The sequence below is a fragment of the Passer montanus genome, unplaced genomic scaffold (assembly GCF_014805655.1).
Source record: "Passer montanus isolate IOZ18808 unplaced genomic scaffold, ASM1480565v1 scaffold13, whole genome shotgun sequence".
NCBI lineage: Eukaryota > Metazoa > Chordata > Aves > Passeriformes > Passeridae > Passer > Passer montanus.
Window position 1 is genome coordinate 10909617 of NW_024359832.1, and position 18870 is coordinate 10928486.

Consider the following 18870-nt stretch of genomic DNA (forward strand, 5'->3'; position numbering starts at 1 on the left):
ATTGTGTTCAGAATAGCTTACACATTTATCTTTCAACAATTTATCGCAATAAGAATTTGCAGCTTTATTTAGGTTTTATTTCTCCAATACCTGCCTTGGGATAATGGTTTTTTTTAAGCAAACTGGAATGATACCCATCACTGAATGTATTTTGCTCTCTTCCTTAATGAAAGGAGTGGGGTTAAATACTGTCCTCTGCTGTTGCCAAGCATTGTTCTGAGACAGAAAATGATCCTTCTATATAAAAACCTGCAACAAAGGTTAAAAAAAAATAACTCAGTGCCGCTTCAGAGGATTCAGTAGGTATTATCAGGATATATTCTCTCCAAAACCATTAGAACTAGTGTGGTACAGCTGATAAATAAATTATAAAATTTAAGAGAAGCAAGAGAAAAGTGACTTTGCTGTTGTTACCTGAATAACAAGAGCAGTAGCAATAACTTCTTTCAGAGGATTGAGATATATGTGGTATGGCTGGCTGGCAGGGAGGGAGAGCAGCATCCTTCCCCTGTTTTCTGCCCTGGAACTAGTGGTGAACTACTTATGAAAATAATAAGGATTAGATGTGCTAAACTTCTGACTCCTTTGGGTGACAATCTTTAGCCAAATCAGCATTGTTTTGTCAGCTCCTTGCCAGAACTAACATGATGTGGAAGAAGTCTTACCTCATGTCTGTCTGTTCCCCTCTAATTGGGGAATTCCACGTTCTTTAGCTGACCCTTGGTGAGGCCTTAGGCAGGAAGGTGGGAAGGGGCTCCCAGTGTGCAAGGCAGAGTTTCCTGAAAGCTTCTCTGTGCCTTTTGCTGTCACCTGTGTTGTACTGCAGAGCCCAACTGCTAGATGTCAGGGTTATAAAAAGTGTTATTAAGGCTGAGTTTCTCATACCAGATGGAAGCATTCTGAAAGTGAAATCTAGACCTGAATAATTTTGCTTTTAATTGGAGAAGACAGTAGTAAATCCATCATAACCTTTTTAACCTACTGAAACACTGAGTTTCAATGGGGAAATAAACATAACTGCTTTGTCTTTTCTCCTCTGCTTTTTAGTGTGATGGACTGTTCTTTTTAGTTGACACACACCCCTGTACCTCTCAGTACTTTCTTTGATGTTTATTATAAGCTTTCTCTTTCTGTTTTACATTCTGTCTCTCATCTTGATATTTTTGTAATCTTTAAAATACTTATAGGCTTTTATTGTGTCATTGCAAAGCCCTCACAGTAGAGATTTCAAAAATGCTTAGTCCTTGTTAATCAATTTTCCTAGCCCTTTGATATTTGTTGGGAGTGCTATTCTTCACGTCCTTCCCAGAATCTGCCATCTTGTCAGTAATGACATTCCCAGTGTGCTCAAATGTCTGCACACAAAGCCCTTGCTGAGGAGCTCTCAGTGCAGCATTACACAGCTCTGGTATGCACAGGAAGATACTATTGCCTTGCTGGCTTGGGATATGCTGCTTCTCAGCATTCAGTTCAACTTTAACTGATTTATCCTGTTGCTGTAATTTGATGAGTAAAACTTGCTGTCCATAATCTCTGCTGTCATGTTTAGAATTGCTGCCTTGTCTATGTTTCTCAGTCTAGTGAGTATTGTTTGGGATTTATTTAAAGATTTTGACTCTAGCAGACTTGCTGTGCCTGTGAAACACTTGCAAAAATTCATTGGAGAAACGAGCCTTCTTTTCAAGATAGAAATCTCTCATTTGATCTGGGGAGAGAATTAAGACTAAAAGTTAAATCCTGCAGGAGAGCTAACTGCAAATAGTATTTGTGTATGAAGTCAGATACAAAAGAAGACATGACCCGAGAAATACAGTGAATACTGAGTGGATGACAAAGGCACTAAAGAGCTTGAAGCTTTTTAGTAAAGTAGAAAGCAGTTCAATTCTAAAAAAAAGAAAAAAAAGGTGTAATAGAAAAAATATTCCTTGCCATTTTAAGCAATCTTAGTGATAGAGAAAATTCCCTGAATAAAGGAGTAGCAAAAATGTGTGTCTTGGAACTTCAGATTCAATCTAGATGCTGTCTTGAGTTTTCCATATTTTCTCTGTGTAGCTTTTACCTTTTGGTTTTAGCTATAAAGAAAATAAAGTGATATTTGCAGGCAAGAAGATTGAAATATTGCAAGTTGCTTTTCTTTTTCTTTGCTGCAAAGATTGAATGTCTAGTACATCCTAGGTCTTTTGCTTTTTTAAAAGCATGGTATACATTAGACAAATATATTTAATATATTATATTAATATTATATTAATATATTATATTAACATTATATTAGTATATTATATTTATAATTTTCTTTTAACTCTGGGAGAGGCTTTCCATTGCTGTTAGTGAAAAGAGATGACTGTATACAGGTTTACTGCACTGGTTAAGTAGCAATTTAAAAATTCAACTGTAGTCATAAAAGTAATTGGGCTTTAGTTACCTTGGTATAACAGCTATTCTTTTTCCAAAGAATTCTAGGTAATCGAGTGGCAGAACTAGAAAAGAAATTAAGAACTTTGGAAATTGCTGGCTTGTGGAGTCTTCCAGGTTAGTAAAATTTCAAGCAAATAGCTTGCAGTATTTAATTTTCAAGGGTATGTTTGCATTTAAGACAAGTTTGGCCGTGATTCTTTTTAATGACAGTTACCTTGTGAATGTTCTGTTCAGCACATTTGAAAAATTAGAAATGTCTAATAAATATTAAGTGGAAAGCAAAAATAGACTTTGTAAACTCTTAAGTCAAATAGGTATTGAAAATAACATGAAAAGTGCTAAAAAAAAGGTTTAAATATTGAAGTAATCAAAGTATTTCCATAGACAGCAGGCAAAAGACAAGTGAACTATTTTATTTAAACATTGCATAAAATGATGCACAGGTCATTGGTCATTATGTTTTTCAACTAATTTTATTTATTAATTTTGTACTTCTTTTAACCATGGATTTCGTTTTTTTACTGTTTTTAAATGCTATTTTTTTTCTTTAGAATCATAAACTCCTAGAAATTGGAAACGTAAATGGTTCTAAATTTTCTAGTCCATCTCTCCAGAACAGGCTTATTCCCTATAGTCCCTTATGTATTGTATTTGGTTTTAAATTACTCAAGTAATGGGAGATTAATCTGCTTCCTAATAGACATCATTGTTAGGAAAATGTGCAATATTTAATTTACATTTACTTTCTTGCTTCTTTTCTTCCCATTGCACCTAATTGTGTCTTCCATAACCACTGTAAATTATGCTACTTTGTTGGTGGTGTTTGCATCATTAGGCTTTGTTGTTTACACATTCCTATCAGTGCTAGTAAGAGTGGGAAAGAGTGGTTTAGGTTTCTGGTTTTTTGTGTCTGGTTTTTCCACCTAACCTGTACCTGTAGAAGAAAACTTGACAGAGCTGAAGAGCCCTTGTAACAAACCTGTGCTGTTCAGCTGTTTGGGCTGATGTGTGTTTCTGCTTCAGCTCACCTTTTTGGGCTTCCTCAGTCCTGCTTGAGTCTTTCCAGAACTGGAGGTCCAAATCTGTTTCCAAAGATTGCTCCACAGTTAGTCACCGAACACAGGTAGCGTACTTAGTGCAGTTGTGTCTCTGCATTCTCCAAGAGATGAAGGTGAAATGTTTGTCTAAGACCTTGCTAATGCAGTTTAGTACATTACTGAAGACATGTCCCTCAAACTCACTGATTCAAGGTATTGTAGGGGTTTGTTTGTTTAGTTTTGTTTTTCAAAACTAGTGTTCCATAAAATTTTTACACTAATAAATGCAGCACTTCGCATGTTTGCAAAATGTATTTTAAAAAATGGAAGTGGGAACTTCTTGCACCATTTTGATCTATGTAGGTAAAGCATCAAATTAATGTTTATACAATAACAACTGTCTCTTTCCTTCCTTTCTTTTGCTGCCTGAAGGCCTGAGCTACAATGTCTCAGTGGGATTTGGGAGTAGGTTCTGCTTAACATATTTTTTTAGTAACTGATCCTAGCAGTACGTTAAATATTGTCATTGCATGTAAATAAATGGAAATGTTTTCTGAACATTTTTATATCCAGCAGATTAAGATGTTCAGTCAATTGAGTTAGATGACCACAGGAGAAATAGAGGCTGCTCTGCATGAAAGTTCATTTGTGTTATCAAAAATAGTAAGAGGGGATGATCTTAAATATTTTTTAAGGAATTTTGCACTGGATTGTGAGTTCTGTTGAGCCCTGTGGTTTTGTTGATTTTTTTGCTTGCCTTTTAAATCAGGAGTGCACTTTTGTTTCCAAGTGCACTCTAATCCTGAGGTGGTCAAAAAGAGCATTGCAACACCTGGTGGGTCACCAGTTTTCTTTTCAGAGCGTGTAAAGCTTCCACTCCATAAAACAGCAATGTGTAACAATTAGTGTGAGAATACCACAATGGATTCTGCAGTTGAATATTGGCTTGGGTGAGGAGCAGAACATGGAGAGTATCTCATCTAGTCAGTCTTAAATCCAGAGTGAAAAAGTATTATTTGGTTGTGAGTGGAATTTTTTGTCACTGGGAAAAAAAAATGCAAAAAAAGCTGATGTTCATTCTAGCGCTGAAAGAAATGCACATTACAAATCACAGGATTTCTGAAGTTAATGTTCCTACTTAGTCATCATTGTTTATATAACATTTGTAACATACACTGTCACCAAGATATTATTATCTTCCAAATGCTGTTAATATACTTGATCCTATTGAAGAAAGATCTTGAATGCCTCTGTTTTTTTTGTTAGGTGACATATTTGTCATCTGCTTTTTGAGAAAGCCATGAATGAACTATGGGGAAGCTAATCAACAAGAAGTGCATATTTAATTTTTGAGAAGGTGAAATTTCATTCCCTGTGGAAGTTCTGCCTACCAGACTTTATATTTCCCTGCTTAGAAAATGGGCTTTAGTTAAGTGAATCTCTTGTGAGGTTTGTTTTCATTGCTGAAAAGAAAGCAAGTTTGGGCATAGATTTGGCTTTGATTTTCTTTTTATAATCCTGCTTCCCTTAAGAAGGAAGCAGAGAATGTGATGTTCACAGAAGCATTTAATTCTTTGCTTTGTCTTGGCTACATTGTGGTTGAAATATGCACAGAAATAAGTTAAATGTATTCAATAACAGTACATAATAAACAGCATTTAATTCTTTTTGCATGATGTCACTAGACATTCAGATGGGTAATTCCGTATTTTTTTAAATCTGTCATTTCCTGAAAATTCCAGATTTCCACTGAAAAAAAGTCTAAGAAAGAGCCAACTATGACTCAGCCTACTTCTGTGTGGGATGATAAGAGAGTTTCGATGCTGCCTCTCGCCCTGCAGTAATCAGCAGAGGCAGGGTAGAATTAAAGGGCTCTGCAGCTGCTGTGGCTGTAGCCAGTTACAGTGGCATAGGGTGCAGCAGAGGTTATAAGAAAATACCCAACCCTGGAGAAGAAAATGAAAAATTTACTATTACTGAAAACTTATATGTATTTTGAGATCCATATACTTTTCACTATAGTCCTTGAAAAATTCATTAGAGGAACATGAAGCTATATAAGTTATGAAATTGAGCTTACACAGCAGCTAGTTGAAATTCTTTGTGTGTAATCCAGCTTCAGATCATGATTCACAGAATGTAGTGCAGCAGTAGCCCTATGTGCCTCCTTCATGAATGGATGTGAATCGATGTTAATAAATAAATATTCATCAGACTCTTTGGGTCACATCTATTGTTAAGACATGTGGATACTGAGCTTAGCTTTATTTTCTGTAACCAGGCTGGTTTTCCGAGAAAAATGGGAAAGTGAATGTGTTTACTTTGTAAATACTGGCTGGAAAGTCAAGAAGTATCTTTTGTGAAGCTTGTCTTGCAATCTTCAAAGACTTCAGCTCAGGCTTCACTTTTTTTTATTAAATAAATTTAAAAGCTTCTGCTTTCTACTTTCGTATTAAAACCGCTACCCATTTTTTTATTCATCATCTTTTTACTCCCTCCATTGGATTCTTTTGTATCTTTTTGGATATGTGGCTGCTTCTGACTCTGTGTGAATATCTGTTGGATATTTTCATACCACAAGTTCCCTGTATGATTTGGTTCTTCCAACACGCAATTCCTTCACTGTTACAGGAAGGTACTTTCATCTAGGAGCTTTTACATTTTGAAATATTTGTTGGATTTGTTTTGCGTTTTGAAATATTGGTTTGATTTGTTTTGCATTTTTTATGTTTTTAATTAATTTTGTCTCACAGTGGGAGGGTTGTCCTCTTTGCTATTAGTTAATGCTGTTTTTTATTACTGAGTCTGATGAATGCAGAATTCTGATGCATACTTGACAGGGGGATCAAATTTCCACAAGATCCATGCTTCAAAAGCATTAATTACTTATATTGCTGCAGTGTATTGCCCAGCATGGCAAGGGTATAAAAAGATCATTACCACCTTCAGGATCAAGGTACTTGCAGCCAGTGCCCTTAAAAGGAATTAGGGATTGGAGTGGTCCAGTTAGACTCCATGGGAACAGCTTGACTTTCATTATTCCTTAGTATGCACCAGAACTTTCTCAGAGCTGGATTTATTCCAGGTGTCTCCTGACCTGGTGTTCTCTTGAAAGTCTTTGTCTTGGATGGGTGATTAGATTTAGGATGTTGCCTTAAGGTGAAACGTACTAACAGATTTAGAGGGGCGAAGTGGCTGTTACATAAATGTCGGTTCTCATGGAGATAAATAGAGCAGTATCTTGCTGCCTCCCCAGCCATTACTTATCAGTTGGCACTTGTTCTGGAGGCCACACAAACACCACGCTTAGCTGATCTTGCACATTTCCTGCCTTTGCCCCTCTAGGTTTAAGGTAGTGTCAGTCACTAAAAACATGAGCATCCTGAATAGTGGAGGACTTCCTAAAGGATCTGCAGGTGTTGCTTTCTGCATTGCTAAAATATGTAAACCCTAAGCATCTACAGCAGTCCTCAGATGAAGGATTTCTTGCACTATTTTGTCTGCAAAAGAGCTGGAAAATTGCATTTTTCCATTTGGTTTAAAACTAAAATGCTCAGAAATGTTTTGGGAATTTTCAGATTAAAATCCCTCCTGTTTCCCAGGAATGTGTACTTGTTTGCTCCCTCAATTCTTAATTATGCAAAGTTTTTAGGGTTTTTCTAAGGAAGCATTGCAGGATAATATGTAAATCTGAAGCATAAAGCTACATAATGATGAACCTGCTTGTATCACATGAAACAGAATAATAGAGAGTAAAGAGTCAGTGCTGAACACTTGCTGGTAATAGCATGCAAGTGATCCATTACTTTGGTATGATCCGATTATTACTATTTTTAATTGAATTCTAATTGCTAATTCAATTTGCTGCATGCAGAACCTGGTCTTTCAAAATCTGGCCTTTACTCAGTACTGCAGATAAAAACATACAGCTTTTCTGCCTTTGCTTTGCATATTGTGGCTCCAGTAGAGTATTTTTTTTCCACGCTGTGAAAGGATCATTTGAGATGCTTTTCCTGTTCTGTACTTCTCAGTATCATTGTTAAAAATTTGTAGGGAACATCATTGATGCACAGTGGCTGTAATTGGTGAAGCAGCAGTTCTAACAGTGTGATTGTTGCAGGTGGGAAGGATACGATAACATTCAGTGACCCAGCCCTGCCCGTGATACAGCGGTCCAGGTCACCCTTGTTAGCGTTTGCTGATAAGCCTCAGAGAACTGAAGTGCAAGGTGAGCACCTGGGATGTAAGAACATGATGAGAGCTGAGCACTCATTTCTTTCCAAATAAAATGTAATAAATTTTCATGCTGGGATAGCAGAAGGCAAAGTTTCAGTGACCACCGAGATTGAATACATCATCCACAAGTAAAACAGATAGATGGTCCCAGTACAAATAGCAAAGAAACTACTGAAAAGTTACTATTGAATGGATTGCTAAGGCTAGGGATCAGGTCTTGCACCTCAGAGAATTTTCTGCCAGATACCGTGACACTGTGTGAAGTTATTCATGTCATCTGTGTTGCAGTTAACTGATTCCTGCACTTTTCCCCTCAGTTAAAATGCACAGTAGGAAGCAGTCTGTGGAACTGGTTTAGCACTTTCCTGCATTATAGGTGATGTCTAGATGAATGGCCTCCTGATTGCACATGGTAAATTGAAATACCCAGCTCATTTTCCCAGAGAAATTGACTGCTTTTTTCATAGTCTTACATGTGTTTTGTTAAAAATCTTTCTCCAATAGCAAACTTTAACATCTCTCCAAAATCAAGCTTAACTTTATTTGACAATTGCTGATAACCTTGTTTTGTTTTTCCTTAGTTTTTCAAAATGGATGGGAGATGGATTATTATATTTGATTATTGACATTTGGATAAAGTCTTTAATGGGCATAACATTATGATGTGCCCAGATCTTTCTCAGCTAACCATGAAGCATCATAAACAATTTATTTGTTAGTCCTGAAACTAAATAGATTGTGGCTTAATTTTGACTTTATAGTCTATGTCATTATCTGATAAAATGTGACAGCGAGGCTCATCTTTTTTTATAATCTTGATCAGCTGATATTTTTGCTAAAAATAAGAAGTGAAACTGTAATGAATGGTTCTCTGGTGAGTAATAATAACTCATAAATATTCATTCTTTTACCTATTTAATTGTTGATTTTTAATTAAATCTGCAGTTACTGGAAGTATTTACTCGGTGGCATTATGCTCTTTTCTTTCCATATTTGTCCTAGGTGAGGCTGATATTGCATTTGTGATTAAAGACTATCAGACAGACAAGTCTGATCTGCCTATCATATCTCATCAGACCCTCTTGCTGTTGCTTTGTAACACTGCCAAACCTTAACTCTGGGCTGAAGCTTTCCACATTGTATTTTCTACGTCAGCTAATTTTTTTTTTCTTTTAATGTTAAACACTGATGACCATGTGGGGTTTTGGTGGCCTTTTTTGTCTGCTGTATGTTTGAATTTGGGTTGTTTTTTTCTTTTTCTCAAATATGCAAGCATTTCCTGTATCTACAATTAATAGGAATTTGAAATCTAGGGGAAAGGCTTCCAGCCTGAGGAAGGAGTCTGGAGTTTCCACCTCATTCTACATGATTCACTTACAAATCTCATCTGATAAAAACAAACAAGGTATTCTGTTGAGCTTACTTTGTGCCACCAGTGGTGGCAAAATTCTGTAAGCACCATTCCTTTGAGATAAAGTAAACTTAGAGGGGAAAAAAGCCTGTAGCAGAGTGGGAAGGAAGGCCAAGATCAGAACTCTGAAATGGTAGGAAGACTAGAGTAGATGGGGTTTGACAACATCAATGGAAGTCTGAGTGAGGAGGGACTTGCATGTGGCTGAGCTGAGGTCAGAGCACAGGAGTGAGGAATCAGAACATTGGCAGTGAAAGCAAGATGTGATTAAAAAATATTGAAAGGTGGATGAGAAATGGGCACAGTGAGTATAGGGACTGGATAAACAAGGGGATATGGAACAGGAACAGAAAGATGGGCAGGGAAAGAGAAGAGCAGAAGTAAACATCCTTGGATAGGAAAGGACAGACCAGGATTAGACCTGTGGCAGTTATAGGAAGAATCAGCTCCCAGTAGGTCATCTCCTTCTTTCCTTCTCTTCATCCCATGACCATAATGAAAACCAAGGTTAATCACAGAAATTCTGTCATCAGACTGAAGCAGGTTAAGAAATTACTGTTCTGCCTGCACAAACAGCTTGGGTTTTCTATGTCCCAATATATCTGATAACCTGCAGTAAGAACTGAGATAAAAGTTACCTCTGTGATAACTGAACTGAGACAACTTTTTGGTGACATAAATGAGCACATTTCTACAACCAGCTGTGCAGGGAACACCATAGTTTCTAGCAGTAGGTGATGCAAGAATAACCTGTTCTGCTGCTCCAGATGCTTTTTCTGAAGGATATTTGGGGCTGCCATTTTACCTTCAAAGCCTGAAAAGGAAACAGTGTGTTTTCAGCTGTGGGGCTTATCCCTGTGCTTGGAGTCACACAACTCCTCTGCAGTCAGTTTTGTACCATTCTGCACAGAGAATGACTGCTGTTGAGGTTTAGGAACTTGGTGCATATTGCAATTTTTCATCTATACCATGTACCCTCCAAATTCTGAGGGACCTTGACAACTGGGAATAAAACAGGAGTGTGTTCATCCACCATCATTTATGAAACAAGTATTCTCTTGGCTAAAGTGTTACTGAAATAAAAACAAAACCACTCTTATTTTCCTATTCATTCAATGATCAGTTGAGTGAAAACAGTTGATAACTACAAGAGCAATGCAATTCTTACTTAGCATTTTATATTAGATCTCATGTCACATTGGTCAGTTATGGCCTTTTAAAGAGGAGCATGGATATCAGTTGATAACCACAAGAGCAATGCAATTCTTATTTTATATTAGATCTCATGTCACATTGGTCCGTTATGGCCTTTTAAAGAGGAGCATGGATATTTGGTGCCTGTTTGACTCGAGAAATCTTCTTAGCTTTTGAACAAACACTTATTCTTCATCAGAACTTTTTATAATGCATCCTTGACTCAAGAAATCTTAGCTTTTGAACAAACACTTATTCTTCATCAGAACTTTTTATAATGCATCAAGTGTTGCTCTAGCTAGATCTGTAGATAATCAGAGGGCTTTTGCAGGCTTTTTTTATCCAATCTGCTTACCCTGGTCTCATCAAAGCCTCCTTTAATCTGCACTTGTTATCATTGTTTCAGTTAAGCTGGATGGTGGATGTCTGTAGGATCTACTGTGCAGTTCCTGTGTGAACATGCATAATGGAAGAGTACAATCATATGAATTAAAGCCTGTCTTGTGCCACAAAATCTCACTGTATCCGATGCACAGGATGAATAGTGTCATGGGATGGATTGTACCTGTGCATCACAGCTGCTACTGAACAGCTACTCGGGGTTTTTCCCCTCCATTGTTGAATGCCTTGTCCCTGCTGTACTGCCTGGGTGCTATTTCAGGCATTCCCTGAAGAAAACAGTGCTGTTCTATGAAACTTTTCTTTGGTGATTTAGTGCTTTGAGACAATTTGTCTTCAGAAGATTGCAGCAAGGTGATAGGTTGTTTTTCTACTGTAAGAGGGAGGAAACTGAGGCTTGCAAAGAGGAATGTGGAGTCCCTGCTAATTTCAAGTGCTAGTTTGAGGTACATACATTTTGGTGCATTTGGAGCACTTTGATGTACAGCACAAGCAGAGCAGTACTGCACATCAAGCTCCTAGTTTTCCAGCTGACTTCTCAGATAATGAGGCTTAGATCCAGTGGGTGATCACCTTTTAAAAGTTAATTTATCCTTGCCTTTACCACAGACTTAAATTCCAGCTCTTCAGAGTTTCATTCCTAGTTTTGTTCATGGCAGTAAGAGTGTCTGTTCCCCTCATGCCAGCCCTGGTCTCATTCACTCAGTAGCTCCCAAATTCTAAATGAGACAGGTATGATAGAGACAGTGGGCTGGTCCTCTGCAGCCAGGCAGTCCCATCCTTGTGTGAAGCAGGATTCCTGTGAGAGAAATGGAGTAAATTCTTCAATACTAAAATGTAATATATCTGCACAACAAGAGTAATTTTGAGCTCTCAAGGCAGACTGATTTTTAGCATTTCCTAATTTTTCTTACTTTACTTTGCAAGCTTATTTTTAATGAGGCTTCCTGTCCTTTAATGGACACATCAAAGGACACTTTCACAAGGGTGTTTGTTTGCACATTGATTTTTTCTGTTTTGACTCTTTTTTCAGTGTTTGCATTTTAGTATAATGTTATGCTTAAAATTCTTGAGCTGCTGCTTTGTTTTATGCTGTTGCCCTAATCAAAATAATCATTTATGTTTGGAGAAATGTTGCAGGACCAATAACAAAACTTCATTATTGGATGAAAACCTGTGAAAAGCTCCAAATAAGTGGAGCTTGTGTTATCCCCTGAAACTGGTAGTGATGGGGGATTAATGGTAAGCTGTGCCAAAAATTTCCATAGCTAAGTGCCTTGCTTGGAGTTGATATTCCTCTAGAAGAGTTTTCCTGACCTTGCTGTTCTACACTATGGTACTGTCTGACTTTTAGAATTGGTGGTATTAGGGAAAGATAGGTTCCAAAACAGGGCCAGGTCCAGCAAGAAACGTAGTGTTGGTTGCTTATTGTCTAAGAAATAGGCCTGGGAGGGGTAGGGAAGCACTCTTAAAAATTCCTTACTGAGATAAACATCTCTGTGGTCCAGCACTGTTAGTAATGTTCTTCAGATCAGATGTATAACAAATGCCTCCAAATGACTCGAGTATCCTGCTGTTCCATTTCTCTTTCAGCAGAACAGAAGGGAGAACGTGATGAAACTTACGCTGTTGCAAGTGAATCTCTGGCTCCAGAGGGAACAAACTTAAATAACAGAATCCAAAATAAACATTTTTACCCTTCATTACCCCAGCTACCTTCTGAGGAAGAAGATATAAACAAGCTTGGAAGTCAGATAATTAAACTGACAGTTGCAGAACTGGAAGCGAAAAGAGGAGGCGCTCCTGTGGGGGAGCAGAACGTGGGAGTTGAAGCAGAGCTTAATGATTCATCAGAGGCAGAGTGCACACTTTCCAGCCCTGATCCATCTGACCCCACAGATCCCTCAAACACTGAGAATGAACAAAGAGGTGAAACTGAGGCCCTGAAAGACAATGACAAAACCTTAGAGAGAGATAGTGAAATTCCAAATGAAAGAGAGGATCAAAATAGCAGCACCATGGATGTAGTGCATACTGAGGACGCTGGAAGGCATGGAGGGCTCAGTGTTAAAACTGCAGACACAAATACCAGCTTTGAGGAGCTCTCTGAATCTGAAAATAAGAAACCATCTGATGCTGCTGAAAACCGTGAATATTTGGATAACAGTTTGGCTTGAGGTATGAAATCTGGGCCCTCAAGCATCTCACTGTAATCCTTGTGCAGTGTCTGTGCTGCTGCAGATATGATCAGTAAAATAATCTGCTGTAGGGTTGTATTTTATACTGAACTGTTAATAATTCTTTTAAAAGATGTTTTCTGTTAGTTCTGGCTGTAGTGTACCAAAACTGTAAATTACCTAAGGGAAAGAATTAGTGATGAGGTTTATTCATGTTGGTTTTTTGTAATGATTTGAAGTTTCTATATAGATTGATGTAATTTACATTAGTGTAGGAAAGAGGCCAGTGATAATGATTTATCTTGTTATCACTAGGCTCCTGAAACATGTATGGTCCTAGTGCTGGACTGTATTTTTATGTTGAGAAATGTCCTCAGGGATGGAAAATGTGGAGTGATAAATTGAGAAGCATCTTAAGGCTGCAAGCTTTTGCTTCTTTCTCAGACTGTGTTCTGCTTCTCTTTACATGTAGTGACTGTCAGTCCATCTGTAGCATAAGATCACTGTTCCCTTACAGGAAGTTTCTGAAAACCATCTCTGCATGTATACAGTTCTCTCATTACAAACCTTTATACCTTTGTATTTTGTCAACTGTACAAAATTTTTCCTTTCCTCTCCCAGCTCATCTCATGAAAATGAAGCAAGTTATTTCACCAGATACTGAGAGCCCCATTTAATGAAGCTCCGAAGGAAACATCGGTGAAGCCAGAAGTCTTACTGTATGAAACAGCACTGCTGTTCTAAAGCAGAGAAAACAGCAAGAGGAGAACCAGTGATGTCCTGTCCAGCTTACCTGGCTGTCAGTTTCTGGAGTTGCATTCCTCTGCTTAGAGGAGCTGGAATGGGCCCTTGGGCTTAGTTAATGGGTGATAGGTTTCAGCCTACTCCATCTGTGCTCTCCTTTCTAAAGGAATTCTGTTTCTTTTTTATTTTCTTATTACTTGGAATTAAGGATAACTCCTCCTTTCCTCCTCATTTCACCAGTCTATGGTATGATAGAAGGGTTATTTGCATTGTTGCCACTTTTTAAAACTTCTCTTGAAGAGGTTTAGTGATAGAAAAACATTCCTATAATAACTAGGGGGAAAGGGAGCCTGCTGTGTCATTCCCTGGCTTGGTCCTGATGCTGGATCTGTGCCACTCTGCTTCTAGGAAGGCAGCAACGAGGGAATACTTGAGGTTGAAGTTAGCAGCTGTTGGGGAAGGGGAGGCAGGTCTTTCCTCTCCTGTTTGTAGCATAAGGAATAGTCTCTGCAGCTGTGGAACTTCTGAGGGCCAGCAGCCATCAAAGCAATTTTTCTGCTGGCTTGGGACCTAATTGTCTGTAAATGTTCATTTCTCACTCCTAGAACTTGAAACCAATCAGAGAGAATTAAAGCAAATTTAATAAAATACTTCTAATAAAAAGGAAAATCCCTCCCAGACTGAGTACTTCTTTGACAAATAACTGCCAGCTGCAAGTTTTTACAGCCCACTTGTCAGCTGCTGAATAAAGAGAGTTTATATTAGCAGTACTGACAAACTCTTCTGTATGTGTAAGATGAGGTAGCAGGTGCTGCCATAATCAAGGTGTCAGAGCCCATGAATGGTTTGTATTCAGCAGAAGAAAGGCTGTATGTAAATTATTACATATAAATATAAGGAGTGATAGTCGGAAGGTGAAAAATGTGGCTTGTCTCTATTCTCATGTGTTTTCCCTAGCAGGTGCATTTGTGTAACCCTTTCAGTGTCTGTCTGCAGGATACAAAGCCATACTTACAGTGCTCCTCAAATATGTGTACTTTGTCTTTAAGGGTAATTGGACATTGCAGCATTCCACTGATGATAAGCAGCAGTCCTTAGGAACAAAAGTTATATAAATAGTTAAGCGCATTAGGGACATGAAGCAGTAAAAAGTTTTTATTTTGTTATCTTGCTCACCATTAAAATTCCTCATTACCTGAAAAAAACCCAAGAGTTGTGTTTGAAAGAGTGTTAAGGTGTTCCCAGTAATTGTAACTGACTGCATTACTGACTCATTTTCGTGACAGTCAGAAGAAAATAGCTGTAGAATCTAAAATCTCCAGGAGAATGTGCAGGATTTTTTCCTCTAAGGCCTGAATGTCACATGAAGTAGCATTTTGTTTGAGATGTATTTTTACCATCCTTCACAGACTGATCCTGCACAGAGCTAAATATCAATGCAGTCAGAACTGAGGCAAGCAAGTAAGAAGGTCCAGATTTCACGTGTTGAGCTCAGAAACATTGAGAGCCCTTCACTATTTCCCTGCCCTGTGTCTCTCCTGACCCACAGATGTGTGAATGATTATTTTGCTCACAGTCCCTTAACAGCCAGTTAATGCTATTAGTGAACGAAGAGCTTGGTGTAAGGTTGAAGCAATGCTGGGACAACAGCTTTTTAGTGCCTGATGTGCTGATTCTTATCAGAATGTCTTTTCTGTGAGAGCATACTGATGTACAACCCAACAATTAGGGAATCTTGGTAATGTCCTCACACCATTCTCCCTCTTAGATGTAATTTTTAAATCTTTGCAATCATTAAATTCCTGTAAGATACACAGATCTCTGAAAACCTCATTTCCAGTATGATGCCACTGCTGCAATACTGGCTCTCTCCTTTCTCTTGTAGCAAATGTGTATTCCAGCTATATTTTCAGCTCTCTCCCAGGAACACAAGACTTCAAAGCAAGGAGACTTGTAAAAGTAAGACATTGTTGCTGCACTAGGTTATAATAATTAAATTTTCTTGTCAGTATCTTCCTTGGATATTGCTTTAATTGATGTTGTGCTAATATAACAATGATTTTTTTTCCCCCCAGTAAATTTAACTAGCGTTTTTTTGTGGACTCAACTCTACCTTAGATTTGGAGGGGTTGGTTTTGTTTCTTAGGACCTGTGTTCCCTTTTTCTGCTACTTTAGATGTGCAGAAATCACAACCAGACCTTTTTGGTGTTGGGCTTTGGGGAAGCAAACTGGGAAGGGAATTTTGTGGCAGCAGGAGGAGCTGCATTTCACAAACTGATTTTAAGGAGGTTGTTGTACCTAAAGGTGAAGTCATGCGTAATCTGTGAGAAGGATTTCATTTGATAGTATGATAATGGGGTTATTGGAAAAATAATGTTAATTGAATTTGTAAAATAAGTGTGTGAAAATGACAGATTAAGAAGCATCTTTTAGAATGCTGCTTCTTTTCTAAGTGAGACTATTTTTAAGCATATGGGAATTTGTATAATAAAGACAGTGGAATTTCTTTAATCCCTATGAGCTCAGGAATGTATTTCAAAATCTTAACTGAGATTAAGTTGAAAATCTGCTGCATTTCTAAAAGATAGCATTTTGTTTACCAGCTTCTGTTTTGTAGTTTGCTTTCTAAATTATGCAGTTTAATTTATTTGCAAACTAGTCTTTTGTTGCTGCCTGGATTAACAGCACAATGTGGTTAAACTATATTAATAAATTTTGTCATCTTTAATAAAAATATTTACTGATACACTTGTTCTACCTGCTTGTTTCCTTTTCTCTTCTTAGTATTAGATGAATGATAGCCATGAGGTGGTGTTTTAATATTCTGAGTTGTGTTAAATTTTAAAAGTAAAGCCTTATTAAGTGAAAGTTTCAAATCTGAGAATTATCTTCCTTAAATATTTTCACTGTCACTTCTCCCAGCCCAAACTGACTTTGTTTGTACAGTTTTGTATGAAGTAACACACTCAGTATTTTTTTGCTTTGAAAATAATTCTCCCTGATCTGCTTGCTAACTTTATCATCATTGTCTAAGCAGCTTTATAGCTTTTGAATATAACTTTGTTACTAACAGGCACAGACTGGAGACTTACAGAAGCAGAATAACATAATGGATCTCAGGTTCAACACAGAAATTTCTGTACTTTCCCTTATTTCTAGGGGAAGTCCACTACTAAGGTCTTGCAACACAATACCCAACACTGTTAACAGCATAGAGAATTTTCTGTTTTCAAGTTGGCACCTAACTACAGAAGAGTCTAATGAGAGGCAAATTCTTACTTTTTTTTCCTTTGGTATCTAACAATCCCTTAAAATACCCTTGCAGTGCACAGATTCTTTAGCCCATGCACTCTTGCTTACATGCATTCAACTTCCAAACTGCACAAAAGAGAATCTTTTCTCCTCCAAGAAAACACTCACAGTTTTGAGCTGATGCTGGTTTTATTGATGGGCTTACATAAAGGAAGCTCTACAAAAGTGATATACATTTCATAGAGGAGCAAGCAAATAGGAATCCTTTAGCCATATATCTTAGTGGGCAACAGCACAGCCCGAGTTACTTTGTGCTGCCCAGACTGTAGCTGGTATTTTGGACTTGATCTAAGCCTGGTTGTACATTCTTCTGTTGAGCCCCCTCTTCTTCTTGTCCATAACCTCCGGCAGTTTCTCTTCCCACAAGTTCTTGTTGCTTATCCCAATCACACAGCAAGCCAAACGTTTCCCAGCATTTCCATTTTCCAGACTGGCCTTATTATTGCCCTTGCCCATGTCATCTTCCTGCTCGTGGATCACAACAGATCTGCCCATGATGGAATATGGACCAAAGACTGTGGCAAAGAGGTTTGTTTTGTATTTTCTGATTTTGCCTTCTCTAGGAAGAAAGTTGCCAAAATCTCCTGGGTGACGAGGGTGATTGACTCTGAAAGGGTTATAGTGTCCCCCTGTAGAATCACAGCCATTGCTGAGGTCTCCAAGCTCGTGGATGTGTATAGCTCTGCTGGATTGATTGTTATCCAATGGAAACCCGTCCAAGTGAAATAAGGCTTCCAGTCTTCCATATGAATAACTCTGCCTGAATAAGACTTGTCCAGTCACTTGTGGCTTGTCAGCATCTATTTTGGAGCTGGGCTTCATTTCACAACTGGCGTAAATCATCCCATCAGTGTCATTACCAAGTGTTACTGGGTAGAGCAAATTCTGCCAGAGGTCGTTCACTTGTTTCTGTATTTCATGCAATGACTCCGTTTCCTTGTCTTCCTTGTCTGTCATAACACCAGAGGCAAACAGGGTGAGCCCAGTGACCAGAGAAAGAATCAGAAACATCTTGGCAATTTCGAGCCTGCAAAAGATACAGGAAGGTACAAAGAAATCAGGGCGTTTTGCAGCAGAATGGCTGGAGAGAAAGACACACAGCCGGTGGGGAGCTGAGTGAAACAGCTGGAATGTGGTCCCAGGGGACTGCTGCTTGCTAAACTTGTCTGATGTGATGAACTGAAACTCAATCAGAATGCATATGTGTATTTAAACATATACAACTGGCACCCGTGACTAAAAGAAATTCTAGTGATTACATATTTTAAATTAGATCTTGATCTCAAAAACAACCTCTGTTTCCCTGCAGGAAGCAAGCAAGCCAAAATGTTTTAAAATCTATTTCTGAGTTTGTATTTTTGTATTGTAGAAAAGTAGGCTTTTCTACTTCCAACAAATTCCAGCAAGGCAGTTTGCCAGGAGTTTTTTTCTTGGTCCATCTACTTAACCATTAGCTAGGCATTACAAACAAAAAGCAGAAATCCAACAAGTTGATTACCTTGCAGAACCCCTCAGTAGTATCTCTTCACCTCTGCTCGCCTAAACCAAGATGTGACTGGACAGAAGGCCAGGGCTGCTGGAAGGTGATGCTTATAGAAACTGCGTGTTTGTGTAGAAATTAGGTAACGCTGGCTCGGGGCAGGCGGCAGCCTGTGGGAGGGGAGGGAGGCGGGACGGGGGGAAGAAGGAAGGGAGGGGAGAACGTTCTGGGCATTTTTCCTTTGGGCAGGGTGAATGCTTTATCCTTTCCTGGTGAGTTTGTGAGTCTGACTCTTGGTCCTCACAGGCATTAAAAAAATATATCACAAAACTTTGACATTAATCTGCCTTTTGGTGACTTCATGCACTCATATAAAACAAGTGAACTTGAGCAGGCAGGGAGGGCAGTTTGCTCATTTGTGTGCTGGTTGTCTGTGAGTAGTTTGCATTTTTATTTCTTCATTA

At 38.3% G+C, this 18870-nt stretch overlaps 2 protein-coding genes across 6 annotated transcripts in view; one reads left to right on the forward strand and one right to left on the reverse strand.

The window, feature by feature from the left end:
* Positions 1–16463, forward strand: part of CCDC149 (coiled-coil domain containing 149) — a 52052-nt gene extending 35589 nt beyond the window's left edge. For 2 of the 5 annotated variants that reach the window (XM_039698985.1, XM_039698989.1), the window contains exons 10-14: positions 2453–2529; positions 3885–3917; positions 7573–7680; positions 12286–12870; positions 13491–16463. In XM_039698985.1, the coding sequence (XP_039554919.1) occupies positions 2453–2529; positions 3885–3917; positions 7573–7680; positions 12286–12869 (802 nt within the window). In that variant the 3' untranslated portion in view covers position 12870; positions 13491–16463. The remainder of the gene's footprint in view (positions 1–2452; positions 2530–3884; positions 3918–7572; positions 7681–12285; positions 12871–13490) is intronic. The other 3 variants (XM_039698986.1, XM_039698987.1, XM_039698988.1) reach the window with 3 other exon arrangements.
* Positions 16464–17036: 573 nt separating this feature from the next.
* SOD3 (superoxide dismutase 3) lies at positions 17037–18567 on the reverse strand. The gene is made up of 2 exons (XM_039698931.1): positions 18425–18567; positions 17037–17953 (listed from the first exon to the last, which is right to left on the reverse strand). Exon 2 carries the CDS (start codon positions 17935–17937, stop codon positions 17215–17217), a length of 723 nt encoding a protein of 240 aa, XP_039554865.1. The 5' UTR covers positions 17938–17953; positions 18425–18567; the 3' UTR covers positions 17037–17214.
* Between the last annotated feature and the right edge of the window lie 303 nt (positions 18568–18870).